The 24,014-nt window shown below is 38.1% G+C and overlaps 1 protein-coding gene across 3 annotated transcripts in view; it reads right to left on the bottom strand.

The window, feature by feature from the left end:
• Positions 1–3,234: 3,234 nt before the first annotated feature.
• Positions 3,235–24,014, bottom strand: part of LOC117560590 (BMP/retinoic acid-inducible neural-specific protein 3-like) — an 83,140-nt gene continuing 62,360 nt past the window's right edge. For all 3 annotated transcript variants that reach the window (XM_034237516.1, XM_034237514.1, XM_034237515.1), the window contains 4 exons: positions 16,469–16,574; positions 15,820–16,056; positions 11,323–11,545; positions 3,235–5,117 (listed from right to left, as the gene is read on the bottom strand). In XM_034237516.1, the coding sequence (XP_034093407.1) occupies positions 4,001–5,117; positions 11,323–11,545; positions 15,820–16,056; positions 16,469–16,574 (1,683 nt within the window). In that variant the 3' untranslated portion in view covers positions 3,235–4,000. The remainder of the gene's footprint in view (positions 5,118–11,322; positions 11,546–15,819; positions 16,057–16,468; positions 16,575–24,014) is intronic.

Here is a 24,014-nt window from a genome sequence, read left to right as displayed (position 1 = left end):
AAAAAACGTTAACTAGGTGAAAAAAGGCAAGATAAACTTTAAAAACTTGTTGAGAGCTAAAACTAGTCTTTGCTGTTGCCTCAAATAGGAGCAGGGGGAGAGGAGGGAGACAGGAGAGGCTGGTTCAGGAGCACAGACACACTCACAACTATAAATTAACCAAAAACAAATAAATAAACAAGTTTCAATGTTTTTTCATATTGGATATGGTATGTTATTGGTTATGGCCATGATTGTATGATTATTTAAATGTATACAGTTCTGTTTCATATGGGTGTAGTCTCTTTATTTCCCCCTCAAAATGCACCAGATTCATGCATTTAAGTCCAACATTTACACATTGTGTGTGTGCGTGTGTGTATGAATATCGTTATCATTACTTTTTACAGGTTCAACACTTTACTGAATGCCTTATTGAATGTATTACTGAATTAGTTGCCTATTGAATATCGTTATCATTACGATCATTACTTTTTACAGGTTCGGCACTGAATGACTATTGGCCTAAATGTGTTACTAAATTATTTGAATGTATTTTTAACATTGTTGTAATAGTGGTATTTGTATGTGTTATATATTGTTATAAATTGGACAATATTGAAATGTGAAATTGCAAATATTTATTTTATTTTACTATTTAGTTTATGTTACTATTTATTTTATTTGGGTTTTATTTATTTCATGTATTTGCACTTATTTGATTTATATTCATTTATAGTATGAGTCCCTTATCATATGTTGCATGTTCTCGTTTAAAAAAAAAAAAGACATAAACCATCAATTAAAAAAAATGGATGGATTTATAGCGTTTTGAAAAAAAAAAAATAAAAAACTTTGATTTAATCAAAAATATTGTTGTTTGATTTAATAATCATTGTTCAATATGTTCAGACTGAGCCAACAAACCATTTTAACAGGATACATTTAATATTAACAAAATGTGTGAGTCTAGGTAAAAAATGTCATTTTACTGAAAACTATTAAAATGGATATATAGTGTTTTGGAAAAGAACTCCTCATTTGGTAAAGATAGATATATTGATAGAAAGTATTATTTGATAGCGTTATGTGTTTATATTGACTATGTTGAATTTCTCCTTGAGATACAGTAATGGACTGTGACAGACGGATAACTTAAATGGAGAAATGTGATGTTTGTAAAGTACAGCTATTTGAATGTAACTGTGTACTTTGAATTTTGAATAAGAAGCAATCCAGACGATCAACCGGATCCTGTGTATAATTATTGCTGCTGCACTTTTCTGTTTTCTACAGAAATCATTTATTGTTGCTGTGGTACCCAAGCTTTTGGGACCCGTAACAAAAAAATGTGTGCAGCTCAGTGTCAAGAACTGTGCTTCAAATAGTGATAGGATTCATTGTAGTGCTCCACCTGTATACATGTATGTTTGTATGTTTGTTAATTTGAATAAAGTTCCATTGTGATTGACATAATTGTTGTTTTCTATGGTTGCCAATTGACCCACAGTCAATGGTTCATGAACAGTTCATGTACATGAACAGTTCATAGCCAGCCATTTAATTATATTCAGTGACTGGGTATGAACTGTTCATGAAGTTGTTATGAACAGTTCTTGATATGTTCATGAACCATGGTTAATTCATGAACAATTCTTGAAATGTTCTTGGTTGAATACTGAATATCCCTACACTCACTGAAAACTCCATTTCATGAATTGTTCATGAACCTGCCTAAAACCATATCCATGAATTGTTCATGAACCATTCCAGCACAGGAGTTTCATGAGTAGTTCATGAACTGCCCTAGTGCCATTTAATGTTCATGGAACTTTCATGAACAGTTCATCAACTTTGTTATGAGCTGTTTATGAGCTGTTTATGAGCTGTTCATGAATATGGTTCACGGAATTTCCATGAACTTCTCATGACAAGTTCATGAACAGTTCACTATCATCTCACTGGGGGCGTTACAAAATCTTCCAACGCTTCTGCCCATTCACTTTGAATGGGGTGATGTCATTTTGCCTCACTTTTCGCCGAACTGCATTATGGGAAGCAAAGCGGAGATTTCCAGGCATCTGAGGATTCAAAAGTTGAGCAATGTTCAACTTTTGAAGCTGAGGTGGAAGCGTCAGCCAATCAAATCCCGTTTATGCAAATCTGACAGTACATGCGTTAGGCAATCGAACCGCGTGCAAGCTGGGAGTGACATTTTCTATATTCCTAAAAATGGAGGAGAAGTTAGTTATTGCGGTAGCAAATCACCCGGTTCTTTATGACCATTCCCTATTAACTTACCGGGATACAAACTGGAGGAACCAGGCATGGAGGGATGTGGCAGAGACAGTGGGTGAAACTGGTAGGTTTTCGCCTGTTTGGGGATTTTATATCCAGTTTACTTCGTTTTAACATTGCTATTGCTTTCTATGTCAGGGGCGGGAGATTCATGTGATTGGTTGTTGGTCGCGTTGGTCGCAAAAAATCCCCAAGCTTCAAATGCTTCAGATACGCGAATTTCGCCGCGATCCCAACTGTTTGTTATCAGCCTGCAGCCAGGGAGGAGAAATCAGCAGATCTGCCTGCACTGAGTGTGTGTGTGGGGAAGTCCGTGGATTGGTCAATTTGGACCAATCAGCGGGAGCTTAACGTAACGGCTCCGCGAACGTAACGTGACGGCTCCACGGATTCCATTTGGTTCCGGGTACCGCATGACCGTATCGCGTCATAGCTCTGGGCGTGGCTACTGGCCATCCCTATGTCAAAATGAGAAATCTCCAACGAGGCTTTTGGGGAGGTCTTTTCTGTGTTAGAGTTTTACTCGCTACAGGGTGTACTTTGAGGGTTTTTGACTCTGCAGACCGTTTACATGCATACAAACCTTCATAACACACAAGGGGACGGGTAATAACTGGAAAAGCATGACATGGGACCTTTAAGCCTTTGCATTTGCATGTTTGGCCTTGAATAGTCAGTAGCCTGACAACAGATCCAGATGCATTTGAAAGCACCTCAGAATAACAGAAACATATCTGAAATGCTTTTTATAAAATGTGACCATGTACGACAGACAGTGATGTGCCATAGCGGAAAAAGCACAGGTGTTATTAACGACCTTAACGAGCTGCTGCTATCAAGCTGCTGGGAAAAAGTCCTTGTATTTCTTGTATGAAAAGTACACCATCTATAGACCACACATAAAAATGTTTTTATTTAGTGTATTAACAAATTGTATTATACATTTTATAGACACTGTTTTTTTTTTTGTTTTTTTTTACTTTTTCACAAACAGCATTATAAAAATAAAAGCACATGTAACATATATTGTGATCATGGTGTCGTTTTTATCAGCACATCTGGAATAATACATTGTCTATTTGTTTGTTTATTGAGTTGTTGTTTGTCATTTTCTTACAAAAATGTGTAGTACAGTTTAAAAAGTTTATTGTTAAATGGAAAGCTAAAAACAATGAGGTGCCCATCATGTTCCAGGTTAAAAAGGGAGTTCAATAGTAGTAAAACAAGGATGTATGTTTATCTTTGTACTGGGGGGGGAGTAAATGTGATGAGGAAAGTACAAACAAAAAAACATGCTGGTGTTGAGATGTTTATATCTGTGAGATGCTTACATTGCTTGGGTAATTCTTCAGCAAAAGTTTTTGTTTACGTACATGAGCGATTTAAATGTGTGCAACCTACAAACGTCATCACACTGGCAACATATCAGTGATGGCAGAGATTGAAACTTATACTATCAACTGTCAAAGTTATTATTTTCATCCGTAGAGGAAAGAAAAAAGCTACAGTATGAGGCAAGTTTGGTGCTCCTTAAATCTACAATGTTGTACAAATGTATACGAAAAGCTGACATGAGGATCTAAAATGCACTCTTGAGATCCATGACGACAACAAAAATGTCCCCCAAATGTCTCCTTCCTCGACTCCAGAATTGCTCTCAACCGTCATCATGCCTGTGTGATAACTGCTCCGCCATCTGTGCACCTGGCCGCCTGCCCACTTATTAGCTACATAATTTGGTAGTTTCGTATTCCAACGAGTTGGGCTGCTTGGCACTGAAAGTCTGCAGCGCTGCCTGGATCCTGGCAACGTCCGTGGTGGACAGTTTGAGCCGGTGGCGCAGCAGACAGGAGAAAAGGTCCAGAGGCTGAGCTCCGGGCGGGGAGAGCCTGTTGACCCGGTCCCGGATCTCAAGCAGCTGCAGCAGAGCGGAGTCCTGCGATCCCTGAGTATAAGGGTAGTCAAGCTGTAAAATCAAGTCCTGGATCGCATCTTGGTCAAAATGCATACTATAGCCATATACCTGGATGCTGTTTATCTTCATGTAGCCGAGATTTTTCCCCGATTCCATGTACTCCAAGGGTTCATAATATACAGTTCCATTCCCGGTACTCGAGGGCCCTCTGATCCGGCTGCGCAGGTAAAAGTGGACCGTCTCAAAAAATGTTTTCCACTTGTTGCCCAAAGTCAAAGTCCAGTTGTAGCAATCATAGGGAAGGTCTAATTTAGTCCTTTCCCAGTCTGGGTAGTTGTCCTGTTCAATAGGCATGATCCAACTCTCCGAGTGGCTCCCCCCAAACGGATTGATGTACACAGACAGCAAGGGGTCCAGAGTGCTGTTCTTGGTAAGGCAGATCTGTAGAGACATCCCCAGGAGCATGTGGACATGGTTTGACTTGTATTTATTACTTTTCAGCGTCAGCAGCATCCTCTTCCGCCATGACGGGTCGAACCAGTTATTCAGCCTGACATCGTTGCTGACAAAGATCCCGTGTATGCTGATGCGGTTGTCACGTCTCTGCAGAAGGTAGCGCAGCTCCAGGTCCTGCAGGTCTGTCTCGAAGCCGATGTAGTGATCCGTAGAGTCGGGCACCTCGTTGCGGCACAGGCCCTGACTCAGCATGTAGCCCTGGTTGCAGGTGGCGCAGCGGGAGCGGTTCTCGTAGGAGCAGGAGGCGCAGGAGGTGCCTTCGCCCACCGTGCAGGGGATCACACCCTGGCAGGGGGGGTGCTCGTAGGGACAGGAGCAGCTCCGGGTGTCCTGCAGGTAGGAACCGATGTGGTTGTTCTCACTGCAGTACATGATGGAGAGGATGTAGTTCAGCCAGTAGGTGAAGGGCCTGTTAAACACAAATAGAAGTATGTAAGATTTACCGGTAATACAAGATAAGCTACTCAAAACCACATGATTACGAGTATTAACTTTACATGGGATTTTTTTTAAATGAAAACAAAAATGTAAGAACACGTTTTCCTTTTTATTTTCTTTCATTTTATGTTATATTAGTATTCATCTCGTGCCTCTTGTTATTTGTTCTTTAATCTATATTTAAACAAGTTAATTAAAAACATAACATATAATTTTGAGTTTAATTATCAAGTTCTCTCTTTTCTCTTTCTGTCAACACACAATTACTTTCATTACACATCCATAAAAGGTTCAAATCAAATGTAATAAAACCATTGCTCGGAACCACATACATAAAACCTCCTGGGACCCGAGGAAAAAAAGTGTCTTCCAATTTCCTTTTTTGTGTGATTTCCTACCTATTTAGGGTTACAAAAACATCTTGCAATTTAGACTTTTTTTATTTTATTTTATTTAAAAATGTTACAGTATGTCCACTGTAGAGGACATCAGGACCATATTAGTTTGAAAAGACAGCCAAAATTAATAGATGGACTATGTAACGTAGTATGGTTATAGAGTGATATTAATACAATAATATATTCACCTTTATTTAAAACATGAATAAGTAATTGATCTGAACATTGCTGTTTATTTGGTCAATACAAAACTAGCTTGTTTTTTGGTGAATCTTTCCAGATCTTCAAAGACTTTGTAGTCAATGTACTGGGAAAGTACCTCATTGGACTCCAGTCAGCACGGGCTGTAGGGTCATCTTGACTAGTTTTATGGATGTTGTCTCCATTTGACCATGCTCATAGAAACAAAGCTTACATTCCTGAGGCAATTCTCATTTTTCATGGCTCCACTTAAAATAAAACAACAATAAGACATACGTGCTACTCTTGGCCCACAGGGGGCCATGGCTCGTCCCTATCTGTCTCTATGTATCTATCTGTGCGCTCATGGAGCATCCTGCATCTTTCCCCCCCTTCTTCTTGACCCTCTTTTATCCCAGGAGTGAAATCCTCATCTCTCTCATCATCTGAGAGCTCAAAATCTTAATCTCCCTGAACTTTCTGGTACAGAAAATGTCTGCTTCAGTTCCGTCTCCTGCAACAATATTGAGTCATAAAGTCCATGAAGATGGTCCTGACGTCCACTAGAAGGGACATTTATAAAAGGGCTGTTATTTGAAAACTTGAATTATTTAATTGCTTTCAGAACTAATTATATATTTCCTCACATGTTAATAAACAAGAACATATATGATTTTCATTGTAAAAATTACAATTATTCAACAATATTTGACTTCTACTGCTTCTATACAATTGTGTTGTTCGTATGCCAGCCATTTTGGATGAAAAGAAAGAGGAACTTCCCAGCATGCAATTTTAACCAATGACATATCTCTGGAAAGACCAGGATGTCCTCTGTACAGTACATCAGGGACTGATAGAGTAGCTCAAAAGAGTAAAAGGAGATGCATGTTAACAAAATGTCCACTACAGTGGACATTTTCAATGGGCTGGGTCCCAGGAGGTTAAGGCATAAAATCCTTCAACAAATGCTTCTCTGGCATCTCTGCCCACATATTCTTTGGTCAGATATATAAAACCTAAAGATGTAATGTTAAAGAATAACAGTCCTTAACTCTATATTTTCGTTTAGCACTTAAAAGTTAGCTAATTTGCTTCATCAAATGACAATACCTCCTGGTGTGATAAATCTCATAGCAGAACAATTCATTTTTATTTGGATTCTGATTGCTTTGTTGTTACACTTTGATTGATGCTGTAAAAGAAAGGGTTTGTTTTGTTAAAAAAAGAAAGCAGATGGCCAACATGCCAAGAATATAATGTTGTAGATCAGTCTTTTCATTCACTTTGTTCCACATCTGTCATATTTCTGAGTCCCCCCTTTTGTTCTTGTGCAGAGTAAGCAGTTGCGTTAGTTTGGTCATTTGCAGCTGCTAAATGAAATTAGGGCAAACAAAGGCGCAGGTATCAGTAGTTTACATTCAATAAATGTATTTTTGAACATTGTTCCCAGCAGTTGTTTAACTATTTAACACACAGTGAATTGTATCTTTAATGATGAATATTAGATCAAAGTCATTGAAAGTGAGCCACGTTTATTCTCACAACTTTACAAACCCAGTTTAGAGCAAACATAAGCACTTCTAAATAGGGTCCACATCAGTGCATTTCCCATTTATACACATACATAATCACTATAGCAGTGTGTGGTGCTGACTTTTATTTACTAAAATGTGATGAGACAATGAAAACTTTCAAATGCATGTGTGTGCACACAGCATGCCATGGCCAAGTAGAACAGATGAGAGCAATTTGCATTCATTTATAACAAAACGCTCAAACTCAACTAATGACTGCATTTTGATAAATTGTATATGAAGCTCTGATTTGAAAACTGCTCCACATAGCTAATCAGTGCAGAACACAGAATGTCCTCTAATAGAATAATCATTTTTGTTTGATTTTATACAACATATTTGAATGCAATCATTTTTAATTAACTGTATTACAAAGTAACATTAATACCTCGGCTACCAGAACCCATCATTATTGCATAGACATACCAAGTTAATTGTGATAACACCATACTACTGTATGCTTTGTGATGATAGAAGTACAATTGCATACAAGCAGATAGCATTTTCAATTCATTTGTATGTTGTATTTTAAACATAAAACCATTTTACAATCTGAGACTCCAATTACTGCGAATGAGTCTGATTTGCTGCATTTATTAAGCAGTACAAACATTGGAGAAACACTGTCTTATATTCCACTGCCTTAAATATCTGTGAGCAAGAGGCATTATGTATTTTTTAAAAGGGGCCCTAATATAATTTTTGGGGTCTTCCCAAATCCCAAAGTTCACAAGTTGTTCTCCCACACACTCCCCCCTTCCAGAACATGCCTAATTTATAGTACTTTGTATACTTTTGCTACATAGTGACATCACTATGTTAAACTTCCGTTTCAGCACTCCAACATATTTTTTGTGAATGGCTAAGGGGCGGGATATCTTTCAATGGTTGAGATTGCCAATCACAACAGACCAATCACTGGGCTCTCGCTGGCAAAAATAACTGAGCAGAGGCAGTAAAACACAATTATGAAACCTACAAATGTGCATAATAGGGCCCCTTTAATAGGTTTTTAGATTTAACATTTGTATTTAAAAAATGGTCCATGCAATCCTACTGTTTTGCGAGAAGTTTGATTTTATGAATGTTAACACCATTTAGGATTCATTAAACCAATGCCTTTTAAGTCTTTTTAAGGATCTGTGTGAACCCTGAGTGGATACAATGTGTTAACACTACCCAGCTCCTCTGAAACTCATCAGTTAGAGTCAGCTGTGCATATCTCACCTCCAGAGCGTGAGCTGTGCACAGCAAGAGAGAGGAAGCCTCCCCACCACCATAAAGCGCATTGTGTCAGCACTGCAGGACATGTAAACTGTCGTGCAGACGCAGTGTGCAGTGTGGGCCAAAGAGAAGCCGGGTGTTCACTCTGCAATCTGTTCATTGTCTGCCAGCTCATTTCACACTGATCAATGCGTCACACTAACTTTCTCCTTCTGCTACATATTCAATTTCCACTAGTGAGCAAAACTTTCCCCCTAAAGAAGATGCAATATTTGTTTGCTTAATGAACCAAAAAAACATTAGTATGGCGGCTCCATCGATGATATTCTGACACCTTCTAATTTCAGACAGTGCAGCTTCCGAAAAAATTACTACTATTTTATAATTTCCAGACTAGGGAGTTAATCTACTGTAGAACCCTTAAAATGGATAAGTCATAAGCATATCATATTTCTGTTCCCCTTTTTCCTTAATTTTCATACTGATGCAGATACATAAACGTTTCTTTTCAAACAAAAGGAAAATATATATTCTATTAAAAAGGTCTTTAAATGCAAGGTTATAGGGAAATATGTTGTAGAATATGGAAACTCATTGTACATTTTTTACGTGTTAAACAGTAAAATGGCTTATTATTACAGACCGTGTCAACATTTGACATGTCATTTAGCACAGCATTGTGTGCAGATCTTTTAAATGCAAAGTTAATAAATGATTTCCCACAGTTCATAGATGTGAATCTCTTTAATGAACTAATGGACTCCTGCTAAGATCTTTTGAGAGCACCAGGTTACATCACAGCAGGATCCAAAATATCCAGTTGAAGTATTTAGTCCCACTCCCAATATATGTTTTTATATCTGCTCCCTCTAGATACTCTCAAGCTGAAGTGTTGAGATTTATATTAATTTTAATGCAGATGTACTTATGGATGTGCCTTTTTATTAGCTCATCACTTACTCGTCACTTATATCTGCATCATCTTATTTCATTGTGATTAAATAGTGCTATATATACTGGCACTTGCTTTTGAACGGGGAGTCTTTCTGCATCTGACTAGAATAACCCTTTCAAATGAAAACTGTAAACAATTAATCCAAACCAGACAAACAAAAACACAGCCTAACAAAAAGACTAGAAGACAGATAAGTTAACAATGCTGAACCACAAGTGAGGCAATTTACAACATTCAAAGGAATATAAGTCAATATTAGGTAGGTTATAGGTTAATATATGCTTCAACAATTATATATGTTCTTGGTTTCAGATCTGAAAATGTTATTCATTGGTAAAACTGCCGAGTGAATGACTATAACTGGCTCATTTAATCATAGTGTACTAGATAAGAGTTGCTGTGATCCATTCAGAATCATGGGGGAAAATGGGGGACGTGAGGTATACAAAAAGTAGTGTGAAAGATAAACAAGTGTTGCATTGCTACTCTTCTGTGGTGCCAAGAGGAGATAAAGTAACGGTGTAATGAATACACATTTATCTATCTATTTCTCACTGTGCCTGGCTATAGTCTCACCGATAGATTTCACAGTGTCCTCTCTCAGACTTTTCAGATGACGTTTCCTTTGTAGAATTGGTCCATTTTAGGTGTTACTTATGTCTAACGGTTATTTGTATAACCGCTCCATCCGTCCTACTAATACATGGATTAGTGAGCGACCTAATTATGTACAGGCGAAGATACACATATCAATAATAATGAAATGAAAACTGACTACAAAGAGATACCTAATGACCACAAAGTGATGCAAAATACACATATAAACACATAATGACAACAAAGTCACACAACACATCTACAAAGAGACAACACATGACCACCAAAGAGAGAGATGGTGTCCATTGTGTCAAATATTTGCACCTTTAAACATGATCACCCTAAAATACATGATGCAGGAGACCAAACTTGCAATTTGTCCAGTGGTAGCTAAACTCTTGATGCAGTATATTAGGGAAATAAGGACAAACAGGTTTTACATCATTAGAAGCATCCTAATATCTCACACTAAAGCATTGGTCTTTGCTATGTTAAAAATTAAACAAGAAAGGAGTTAAAGCAGCAGAGGTTAACAATCCATCTTGTGCATATATGTTTGGTCTGATATGATTGTATAAGTGATGGGAAAATGTGGGAAAAATAATGAACTAGTTTATATTCCCTTTGGTGTTGGGCGATGAGATTGATGCAGCTAACATCCCATTTGCAGAGTTTTTCACCTGAAATAGCCCCTAAAATGAGCCTGGCTGCATTAACAGCACTGCTTAAATCACATTTCTTTTTCATAAGCTTGGAGTCTGCAGACTATATGACTTTGTGTGAGGAAAAAAAATGATTGAATGATGTACTGAGGATACGAGGAAAACTTGTTTTGTCCATGATTTCATCTCAGGCTAGTTAACCAACAGGAACATCTCCCAAACTTAGCATATTCTTTTAAAACACAGCAAACTTTAATTTCACAGGAGGGTGGCTTTGATGCCCTGCATGTAGAGGAGACCTGTGCTGGGAGTACAGCCAAGTCATCAAGGTGTGACACTTTAGCAGGACCTCGGTGGAATATCAAAGCGCTAGTACATTGTGTGCATTATTAGCATAATGCGAAGCGTGTGCGGAAGAAAATAAATGAGCATTGCCGTTCAGAGCTTGCTTGAAAGGAATCGCGACGTGGCAGCAGGCTTTGGGAGTTTGTGCTTAATACCTTAATACATGAACAACCTCACACACACACTTGCACATCCGAATTAACAAGAAAGTCAGCAGGAATACTTATCAGCTTCTCACCTCTCCCTCAGCATAATGATTTTGGGCTGAGTGCGACACCTCTTGCTGAGGGTGAATAGCTTGTTGATGATTCGTTGGGCTTTGTTCAGGAGCTGCTGGGTGCTGAGCTCGAGCTGTTTGTAGCGCTGGTGGATGGCCGGCTCCGCCTTCCAGAAGTATTGGATGGCCGATGTGTTCAGGGCGTAGAATGTGGGGAGCCTTCGAACGAAGTTCTGGAACTCATCTGCATGGCAGGGGGACATGACATGTTAGAGTTGACACTACTCCGCCAAACTAACTCTCCCAACTCCTTCCAACTATATTTGGCTGATTTAGTCAAACCAAAATGAGAGAATTATTTTGTGGAGGCCATCTGTGCTGAAGAGCTTTAGGGTATACTGGATGTGACCTGTTTGATGCATACTTTAATGCAAAAAGGCTGGGTGAGTGAGTTTTTACTCTATAATGAATGGAAAACCGTTTTCCAGGGCTTATTGTGTTTGAACAAAAACAAGAAAACCATTTTTTAAAACCAGTGCTCACACAGCACAGCAAACCGATTACATTCCAAGGCACTCAATAACAATATTGTCATCGTTGTCATGATCGGTTGTATGGAAAATCAATGTGAAGTGCAGCACTGATGAGAAAATGACTGCACTGTTTGTAATTAGTTCACGTTATCTTGATAACACAGCATCTGATTATAAACCCAATTAAGTGCCAATGGCTTCCCTGGTGATTATGCAAGGTGTTTTACATGTTCATGTGAAATTAATAAGTTGATTAAACAGCTTGTAATAAAATATATGAAAATAGTGTTTGGGGGGAGCTTTCCATGGCCTGCCTTTTGAAACGAGAGCTATTCTCAGGGGGTGAATCATTTGATTTCACGACTTCTGTTCAGATGTTAGCTTTTGACATTTGTACTATAACATCATATTGGGGGTTACATGGATAATAGTTTTCCTATTGTCAACCAATCCCCTGAAAAAACCTATTACATTTAATTAGTCATTCTCTGAAAATGTACATCCACTGTTTTTTGGTCATATAAACTTTACATATTCGAAATAGGCTCAGTCAACGTCACCAAGGGAGCATCGGGGGGCAGTACATGATCATTGCATTAAAAGCTACACAGATCTCAAGATCGTAGCTTAAATTATGGTAACAAATATTGCTCAAGTGAATATATTGACTAAGTGCAGTACACAAAACTATTACTATATCTATTCATAGTGTCCAGTTTCCTGCGGCAGCTTGAAACTCAGAGTTACTGCTGAGCTCGACCATTATTTTATCACCAAGACAACAATCCCTCATCCCAGGGAATTCACTCTCGGCCCACCATTATTATCTTGTCAGCAGCTGAACCCAGGAAACTAACAGCCCTCCCTTTTAGGTATGATTTTAAAAATAGAAAACACTGGGAGATTTGGAGGAGCACAAGTACAGACAGATTCTGGGCATTGTTAAATATAAATCAGGGTTGGATGGTAACGATGTGTATCAAGATGCTCATTTTGCCGATTCTTCTTTAATTGTTAAATTATAAGGTTGCGAATAAAGATTTATTTGTCTTTGATGTTGGGTTAATTGTAAGATTCATATAGACTCTTAGATCCGTAAATGTTGTACCCACTGACTTGATATATTCTATACTGCAACTGTATAGATATAGAAAGATAAAAACTGTATGCATCTCGAGGAAAATGTAGGCAACCAATATCTTATACAACACATAGAGGAAAAACACAAGTGTAGTAGTGAGGACATCTTTTAAAACTGTAGATACTGATCTATCCATATAAATACATTTTCCAAATTAAAGCATCACACAGTAAAAGGTCAAAGCAAATGATGTCCGCCATCAAGTAACTGTGATAACTAATCTATTTGCGGCTGATCTTAGTTGTTCTCCATTATATGAAATATACAAGTGGATCCCCAGGGCTTTTCAAAGGAACTTACTTATTTTTCTTTATTTAATACAACACCGCAACCACAGTTCTCAGGGCACCTTGCTGCTTAAGTTATTGCCAGCTGTGTGCTAATCAAATTGTCCTCAGTACCAAAGCATGTAGCCAGTAATGACCCACTGAGCCATCGAGGTGCACAAAGAACGGCTTAAGGCTGGGCTGTAAACGACTGAAACAGCAAGATGCCCTGAGAGCCTGTGGATACATCTCACAGTTTCAATAATGACTGGAAAATAGAAAGAGCTATTTCTTTGAGTATCTAAGATTTGAGGTAAAATCCAATTGTGTGAACCAGATTTAAAAATGTAATCTCTTTGCAAAAAGCTAAAGCTGGAATCTTGAAGTGAACAAAACAATATTTAGCTGCGGTTTTGACCAAACCCACAGAAAATATGGTTCACTTGTAAAATGTGAAAGTGTTACAGAGGTTACATCATAGGCTTCTAACAGATTACAGCAACTGTGCTTTGTTTCTGAGGTGTGACAGCGTCCCCCCTATACGGTACTGAAAAACTTTAATTTGGCTGACTCACTGTTGACCTAGTCACATTACAGCAAATGCTACCCTTTCATTTTCTGGACATCGAGATTTTCTCCATACAATTTCAGCACACAGCCAGGCTCAAATGGTGGCCAAAGGTTGTTGTTTGAGTGGCGAGGAAGAGTGTGAGGTGTTGTGACAACTGTAATTGTCCATGCTACCGAGTCAGTGATGCCTTTAATATAACTGCCTGTATCAAGCCACTGAGGAAATAGTTGCAAATCAAAGGCAGGCTGTATTGGATTTACAACTTCATTTATAAATCATCATCACCATCAACACACATCTAAATTAAAACATTTTCTAAATTGAATAAGCAGATACTTTTTCACAATATAAAATGATATTATAAAATGACATCATGACTTATCTATATCAAGCTGCAACATAGTCAACCATTTGTTTGCAATGATGTTTCAGTCAAAGTCTAACAAAGATATAATAAAATAGATAAGAGTGCTTAACATTCATGCAATACATTATTTGTAAAAGACATGTGTGGCTTTGAAAATACATAACACTGGGACTTTGGTGTTGTGTATATAATCTAAAGTCGAAACAACTTTGTTTCTATAGGTAAATACACATCTGAGTTGACAAATATGACATGTGGGGTTCCTCAAGGCTCCATCTTGGGGCCTCTTCTCTTTAACATCTACATGCTACCACTGGCTCAGATAATGAAGAACAACAAAATAAGTTACCATAGCTATGCAGATGACACACAAATTTACGTAACAATTTCACCAGGAGACTATGCTCCAATTCAAACACTGAGTAAGTGCATTGAACATATCAATGACTGGATGTGTCAGAACTTTCTCCAATTAAACAAAGATAAAACTGAGGTAATGGTTTTTGGAGCCAAGTCAGAACGTATAAAAGTTAGCGCTGAGCTTCAGTGTGCAATGTTCAAAACAACAGATAAAGCCAGAAATCTAGGTGTAGTCATGGACTCTGACCTGAGTTTCAACAGTCACATTAAAACTGTTACTAAATCAGCCTACTATCACCTAAAGAATATATCTAGGATTAAAAGACTAATGTCACAGCAGGATTTGGAAAAACTTGTCCATGCTTTTATCTTCAGTAGACTCGACTACTGCAATGGTGTCTTCACAGGTCTCACTAAAAAATCTATTAGAAAGCTGCAGCTAATTCAGAATGCTGCTGCTCGAGTCCTCACTAACACTAAGAAAGTGGATCACATCACTCCAGTTCTGAAGTCTTTACACTGGCTTCCTGTGTGTCAAAGAATAGATTTCAAAATACTGCTGCTGGTTTATAAAGCACTGAATGGTTTAGGCCCAAAATACATTTCTGACCTCCTGCTAAATTATGAACCATCCAGATCTCTCAGGTCTTCAGGGACTGGTCAGCTTTCTGTCCCCAGAGTCAGAACTAAACATGGAGAAGCAGCGTTCAGTTATTATGCTCCAAATATCTGGAACAAACTCCCAGAAACCTGCAGGTCCGCTACAACTCTGACTACTTTTAAATCCAGGCTGAAGACTTTTCTTTTTGTCGCTGCTTTTAATTGAACTATTCATATCTTAGACTGCACTGTAACTTTTATCCATGTACTTTTTTTCTTTTAAATGTTTAATTGACTGCACTGTAACTTTTATCCATGTATTTTTTCTTTTAATGTTTATTTTATTAGCTTTTCTTTTTAATGCCATTTTCTTAATCTCTTTCATTTTTTGTAAAGCACTTTGAATTGCCTTGTGTTGAAAAGTGCTATATAAATAAACTTGCCTTGCCTTGCATTGCCTTGTGTATATAATCTAAAGTCCCAATGTTATGTATCTACCACATTTACAAGTCAAGCAAGTCCTCTGTGTACTGTTGAATTCCCAATATATCTATTGGATGGAATTTATCCCATGTTTTCATTGTTTTCTTTGCCCATTGGCTTCACTAACAATGGGGTCTACTTTTCTGCCAGTGGGAGATCCACAGCTATTGAATGAGTGCAAATAGGAAAACACTGACCTGACTCCTCAAAGTCTCGGTTGGCCATTTTCCAGGAATCTCTGATTTTCTGCACACTGGCCTCCATAGCTCTCAGAGCTACCTCAGGGCAATTACACTGTGGGTAGTCCACGGCGCAGTGGCACCAACAGTCATTGTCCCGGCACACAAACTGGCCCTCCTCATTACATCCGATGTAGCTGAGAGCTGCCTGCACAAACCTTGGCTTCAGGTACTCTGGCAGAATGGCTTGAAGGCCTGAGGCAAGAACAAAAACATGGAAATGTCACATGGCTGAATGAATACGGAGCTCTTCAGGTATAGCAGTAAATTAGTTGAAATGGCTGTTGTACACTCGATCTGTAAATCACTAAGTGTCGACGGCGCTCATTTTCTCTGCTTTTATCTTGCCACGCTTGACATATGCTTGGCGTCACATGCAATGTGCTGAGATACACTTAAAGTTGTATTTGTACTGCACAGTGCCGCTACTTTTATTGTGAATCATTACTTGGATTCACTTCAGAACTCTGCAAGCATGCATGGGCAAAAAAGAATGATTGAAGCAAAACTCCTTCTGACACTCATGCTGCTGTTATAAGCTCGCTGGAGAACAGACACTGTGACAATTCCATCAAAAATTGGAGGAGTTCAATTATGGATGCCCAACCTTGCAAATGAATCTTGTTTTCAGGGCTCTGGACCAAAACGGAGCTGACAGAGTCGAGGTTGTCATAGTTACTGCATCCAAGAGGGCCTGTTCTTGTTTCGGTCACCTAAAGGGAGAAATACAAAGGAACATAACAATAATCCATATTGAGAGAGTAATCCACCAATGGCATTCAAAATAAACAGGGGGAGGGTGAGATAAAGGAAAAAGAAAAGGGAGAGCATGTATGACTTGTCAAGCAGAATCAGATTAATCTTCTCCCCCCTTTATAAACATATTACATATTCTGAGATGTATTGTGAACATCTTAACTAGGAGAATGACGTGGACTGGAAACTGTGTCGTGATATCTCTGGAGCAAACCTTAATGAGCAAGTTTGTTTCAAATTTGTCTCAACATTGTTTGTCCCCATTACAATGCCCCCTGACACCCATAACATGGTCAAATCTATTTTGAGCATGTCCTATTGAATCATACATGCAACTGAGGATTTGTGTAATTGCTTGGTGCAAACTTTCACATGGGGTGTGCAATATTGTTTCAAGACTTCACATGCCTACTGTACATGTGATGAGAGGATTGGCATAAAATATATATTAAAAAAATTAGTTTTGGGTATTTTTCTTCAAATGCAGCTAAAAGAAGACTCCATCTAATACGAATGTCACTTCTGTTACAATTTCAAACACACAATGGACAAAAAGTATCAAAATGGATGAATCAGAACTACCTATATAATGTCATTCTTATTGATGCCATATGTTCTGCTTCCTTGACAAATCATGCCGCAAAGTGACATGAATATGCTTTAGACACATTTTTCGTTGTTGCCTGTAAAGAGACTCTGATATGTGAAATTGGCCAAGTGCCCCTTAAACTAATCAAGGCTGCATGTTACATGATGTAAGCTGAATAATTTATTCTTTCTCAAGATAACAAGGTTTTCTTTAGTTATCACTCTGCCAGGGCCTTGAACAGCCTTTTTATTGATGTGCTGTTATACAACTAAACATCAATGCAAGTGGTGGATTGATTTGTTAATCCCAGTTTGGTATAGTATTTCAACAAGACAAAGAGTCTACTGCCATGCTAGCGGGTTAGGGTTAGGGTTGGGGGGTTAAGTATTGAATTCAAATGACAGCATGCTAACAATGACAATGCTAACATGCTGATGCTAAGCAGGATTGTTTACGATGTCCACTTTGTTTAGGCGAGTTGGTATGTCACATTTTAAATAACACAAGTGTTGCCGATATTTTGTCAACTAAGAACTAGATGAAAGGACATTTTAACAGACAATTACACAATGTTATAAATATTTTCTAATGGTCTTCAAGAAACTATTTTTAAAACTACAAATGTGGAATTTATGGTGGTACTAGAGCAACGTTGTAGGCGTTACTAAAGTCAGTATGATTTATGCAGACCAAGAATGTCTGAAAATGGCAATCCATCCAATAGTTGTTGAGATATTTCTTTCTCTACCAAGGTTTGTCCGACCAACTGACATTGCCATCCTGAGAATCATTCCTAAAAAAAACTATTTACAAACTTGTGCTAAGAGCAAGGGTGAATACCTTTGGATATACTGTATCTGCCCTTTTAAAAGTTTGAGTTATTCATTAAAAGTAGCTTATAGTATTATTGATGATAATTGTGATGCTAACTTCTCCACATAAATTAAAGTAAATTACTACATGATATTGGTTCCAAATTGTTGCCGGTGATTATAAAGGTAACCCTTCATTATAACTGGCTTTGTTCACTTAATCAGTGGCACACAACACAAAGCCCTGTCACAGTTGTATAATAGGAGCTCACATTAAGTGATTTTGTGGCGAAGTTGAAAACAGAACTAGATTAGGATTATTATCACCAGGTGTGATTACTTCAATCATGTCAAAGTCACCTCTGTTAACACTCTCTGTAGGGGTGCGGTTTGCACAATGACAGTCTGACAATGTGGTGAAGGAACAGTTTGGAGCAAGTTCCACCACAGAACATTTTTTCCCAGAGGAAACTTGAGCAAGCGGGAGGTGTAAAGTCTTGGTGTGAGCATACATAGCACTCTGAGGTTTGTAGAATATGATATAACTACAGCTTGAGGGATTAAAGCACACTTGGTTAGCATGAGTTTCTCTTGTCCAAGGAGAACTCATGTATAATATAAGGAAACGGTTCAGTGACACAAAGAAGGGCGCCAAACATGTTGGCAGAAGTTGATTGTTTGGCACTCAGAGAGGGTTATACCAACCAGCCTAGAGGATATAGACGTCTTATTTATGTAGGCTTAATGCGACATTTAGGAATTATTGTATATGTGACAATCTGTCACACAACAGCTATGTCATATAATTAGCAATGAAGAGCTTTCCTGCAGGTTTAGGATTTTATATCATACTGGAGAGCTTCAATCCACACAAAAGACACAGCGAAAGAAAATCTGTGATGACTGGGAGATTTGGAAGAACCATCTGGAGGCGGAGAGGTGACTCGGTTTATCACACCTGTTCAGAGTAATGTTAATTTACTCAGAACAAGTTCAACCACGTAGGAGTAGGAGAGAAAAATCAATTGACGCACATCAGACAACTCTGTCCACCAGGCTTCTGCTCGGGAAATGAGTGTTTATTTGAGGAGAGATATGAACAAGCGGAGGCCTGTGGACAGTAGCAGTGACTTGTGTGCGCAGGGACCGTCCGGAATGATTAAAAGCTGTTGTTTTTCTTTATAAACAAGCCCAGTAAACATTGCTTGTGTCCTTGCTGCAGAAGCCTGAATCACCATAACTCTTAACACCAGTGTAGCAAAAAAGAAGTAAGAGAAAAGCTCATTTCTAGTGGAATTTATGCATTGCATGTACCATATTATACCACAATAGCTAAATGACAGCACACCTAACAGAGTTTTATAGGATCTGTTGCTTGCCAGTGTGCCAGGAGGAAATAATTTTCTTGGCACAAATGAAGCTTTAGAAGCTGCTCAGGCAGATAACTGATACACAGCTACACTCAAGCTGAATGTGTTATTTTCTATTACCAGTTAGGTGATCTATTAAAGCTCAGTTTTTTTCTGCCTTGATGTCAAAACAAATTCTAGATTCAAATATATTCCAACGTATTATGTTGTGAGTCAATGTGTGGGTTGACTGAATACAGTAATATATAAGAAAAAACATCTTTATGTAAAGTGCTTCAATTTTCTAAAGACATTAGGTTTCGCCTGCTGCCAACATTAATCACAAGTTGAAGTATTAAGATGCACTGTTACAGAAGTAGGACCAAGTAATTGTTTTGCAATTCACAAATAAGTTGAAATGATTTGCACTCTAGTCCCAAGTTGAGTCCTACGTTGAGTTTTGAGTCCTGAACAAGTCATCTTTCCCAATTTCTGTTTTCTAAGTTGTTTTTCCTCTTCGGCAACGTTGATGGATGCTGTAGATTTGGTTCAAACTAAGTGGATCTGAGGTATTATTAATTGACACAATTAATAATGTTAGTTGATTTAGGAAATGGATTGATTTGTGGCACACATTTTGAATGAGATACATTTGAATCTCTGGGCTTGATAGATAGTAGATGTAAGTCAAAAGACTCAAGTATTTGGTGTTAAAGTCTAAATCGATATCCAAGCCAACATGTGTTCAATTGAGTCCAATGCCCTCGAATGTGTTAGTCTACGCTTCTGCATTGTAGAAAAGGACACCTAGACAGAAAAATGTGTACAAACATGTGTAGAAGATATATTTTACTATTCCTAAGCTGACCATATAGCAAAAGTCAGTCTGGTTATTCTTTCAGTAACACAGTAACTATAAGTTATACTGAGAAAAATAGCAAACATATATTCATGCCATGAGGGCCTTTTGTTGAAAGTGGTTTAAAAACTGTGCATGCATTGCTGGATTTGTCAAGGTCTTCTTTTTTGGGCTCTATAGTTGGACTGTCAAACCGTTTAGGGGCTTATTTCCTACTGTACTAAGAGCTAGTGCGTCATAGGTTAAATGCCGGCTAGCTTGAGAACATACTTTTTGGAAGCTGCTGCCATAGGTTTAATTACACAGATTTTTAATTAGAAGAAATGTGAAGAGCAGCAAATACCGGTCAAGAACTAAAAAAGTAACACTGCCAACAAGCAAACAGCAAACCTATAAGAGGGAGTCATGTACTGACCATAATAATTTCCCCAAGTGTGGAAAGTCAACTAAATGAAGCTGAAAATAAGCTGCCTTAAAGATTAAGGTCAAAGAGACATACTGCATGAATACAACTGAAATTAATTGGTAAAAAGTTGGAGTTGAGAAACTAAAGTTAGCTAAAAACAGAATACCTTCTGAGGCAGGTATATAAATATCCTGGAACTTTTGACGTACATCTTGAAAGTTGCAACTATATCCAAGCTTCAAAGACATCAACACAATATTTGTGCTGACAAAACACCCACAAAAGAACAGTTTGGAGTCTCTCCTCTCGGTTGGAGCTCCTGGTTAGATTGTTCGCAATCTCTGCTCAATCATCCTTGACAAAAGCCTGATTTGGAGCATGAATATATCCAGGCTCCACGGGCAGCAAAGATAAACTGCCAACCTGAAGGGAAATCCATCTCCTTTGCTGTCACTTGAGAATTATTGCCAGACACCATGACGGTGTCTTCTTTTAATATTTCCCCAAAGGTCCAATAACGGGAACAACATCTCCTTGCTAGATTAACGACAGAAACTATGGTATCCAGCCGGGAGGAAACGGAAGACTTTTACCGCTATGGACAAAACAGTTGTCATTCTTTTGACATCTACTTTTGACAACTACAAGGTCATAGAGGAAATTAAACACAGAATGACCTGAGGATGAAAAGTAGCTGGGAGCTTTGAATGTACCTTGTGTGTCTCTTTCAGTCTCCTTCTTAAAATACTTCATGTCGACTGTTGGTCAAGTTGTTATTGCTTAAATATTGTCTTTTAAATACACATTTTAGGCATGACAGTCAGACAGAGATGGTTGGGAGAGGGAGAGTAACTGACTTGCATTCTTTTCCTTTTTATGTTTGACGCATTAACACAATTAATTAAAATCCCGGCAGCTTCCGTAGGGATCAGCAGATTAATTCAACACAGACAGATGTCCAACTTAAAGGGGAAAATGGACCAAATGCAATTCTAAAGATGTCTTTTCCATGCATAGCAATGAGACCATCTGCAAAAAGAACCCAGTGGAGCAGAGCATGTGAGCACAGTCAGCCTTCACTATTAGAAATCGACCCCAAAATTAAAAATATTTTTATATATTTCACTACTTCCAAGGCCCTACTGGGCATTTATTTTGTTCCTAAAAGTGAGAAAATAACAGAGTTATTGCAAGAATATGATATGCAAATGACATGGATCAGTTGGAGGGGAATTATTAATGTGCCATAATTGAGTACAAGATAATTGTGCTGACTGTTGAAATAACTAACAGCTGCATTTAATTGCACTTTAAGGCATTCCTAGAATACGCAATGTGCTTACACACATTGAGGATGTGACTTGTTTATTTAATCGCTGAACTTCCCTATGCCCTCAAGCATTACCATTTGATGTCTCCTATCTGTCTAAATGCTCCTTCAGAGAATATTATTAATACATTTCTTAGAGCTGCCTGAAATACAAAACCACCAAAATAATAGAAGAGGGTATTTTATCACAATGTGGCTAAGTAAAATTGTGACTTATCATATTGATCGATCCTGGTGGAGTATCAGCTTAACAGAAACTAATCGTTGAAAAAGCAAATGGTAATTTTTCATAAATTCGCAGACGCTAATGCCTATTTCAGTTTTCCATTAGGCTGAGTTTTTTTCTTTTCAAAGTCTTTTGCAGTTTGTGTCTGTCTTCCGCTGATCAACGTTGTGCACAGAATCCTTAAACATGCAGGTTTATAAGCTGGCAGGGAAAAAAGCTCATTGGCATCAGATCAGTGCTTAGCTTCACATTCTGTATAGGCTTTTAATATGTTGTCCCAAATTAAGGAGGAAAAGTGAGGCAACAGACAGTAAACGCACTACAGACAGATGACAAATTATACTGGAAAAACTCACATAATGTGTATTAGCAAGGTGTTTGATTACCACAAGCTGTTTCTGATTAGTACATTTTCAAAAGTCTATCAGAAGGGTGAGTACAATTCCTCCCACATAAACTGCAGTCTCTTGGTGTCATTATGGATAGTGTTGTCAAACATTTGCACACTTAAATATTCCATAGGTCACCGATTTTGAATGCTATTTTAAACGGGCCCTTTAATGCTTTTGGGGGTTAAGAGGAAACAGGCAGTTTGAGGAAAATAAAGCAGTTTTTGAACATTATAGACTGTAAACATGTCACTGTAAATTAGCAATAACTGATACACGTACAGTATAAGTGGTTAGAGTTATGGATATACTAATTCAGACTGGACAACTGCAACTAGTTGTCAAAGTGAGTATAAAACATGAAAACAATGTGTTATGAAACTCATTTGTAAACATCATTTATTTTGGGTTAGGCCACAGGGCTATAACTCATTTAAGTTATTGCACCATACTATTGTATAACTTGTTTTGTTCTAAACAACACAACTATAATAACTAGATTTGTAAAATGACATGTTAACATTGTGAACACAAACACAACATGACTGTATTGTTTCTTGTGGGACAGGAACACCAGCCTCATGGGTGTAAGAATGTGCACAAGAATGTGCACTAATGTCATTCAACTTCATTTGAACATTGGGAGAAAAATGTACACCATTTGATGCTACTGCTGTTTTAGGTTTGTTTGTACTCAAGTGTAACCATGTGAGCTAACAGCTATGACACAAGGGACAAACACTGAACAAAGCGCAGTAAATATTGGCTACCAATCATTGCAATTACAAGTAACATTGGTGGCAAAGGACTCACGGTTGGATTCTTCAAATTATATTCTTGCATGATCGGATGTTTTCCGTTTGTTACTGTATCTTTAAATGACCTGACTGCCTCCTTTGTTCCTTTCATATTTGCTAGCCATAGAGGTGCATGTCCTTTTCTTGTGTTTCTTCTTTTGGTGAAGGCTGATAACGTGGATAACATTCTAACTGGATAAATAAATGCTCAACTGAGGTGAGATCTGGTAACATTGCCATAGCATATTGAATTAGTATACTATATATCATTCATCATTGTCATCAAACCATTCGTGGAGCTCAGGTGCCCTGCTTGGAAGCATCAGCATTTATTATGTTTCTGTTTATTCGTCACCAGTCTGTGTATTCAAGCAGGAAGCAAACAATCCCAAGTGAGCCCTGAAGGCATCCTTTTTTAACTTCACATTGCACTCTGTCGCTGAAAGTGTAGCTCTGCCAAACACACTGTTCAGGGAAAACTGCTGCTTGGAAAGTTGACATATTTCCACTCTCAGACTACACTGTGGCCCAACACACGAGTGCAGTGGCTCAGGACGTGTCGTTTTGACAGTTGGAGCAGGTGAGAGCCGGAGATAGTATTTGGCATTGTAACTGAATTGAACACTACTCAGCTGCTAGT

This window comes from Gymnodraco acuticeps, unplaced genomic scaffold (genome assembly GCF_902827175.1).
Source record: "Gymnodraco acuticeps unplaced genomic scaffold, fGymAcu1.1, whole genome shotgun sequence".
Classification (NCBI taxonomy): domain Eukaryota; kingdom Metazoa; phylum Chordata; class Actinopteri; order Perciformes; family Bathydraconidae; genus Gymnodraco; species Gymnodraco acuticeps.
The sequence above is the reverse complement of the archived record's forward strand: the minus strand, read 5'-3'. Positions and strand labels throughout refer to the sequence as shown.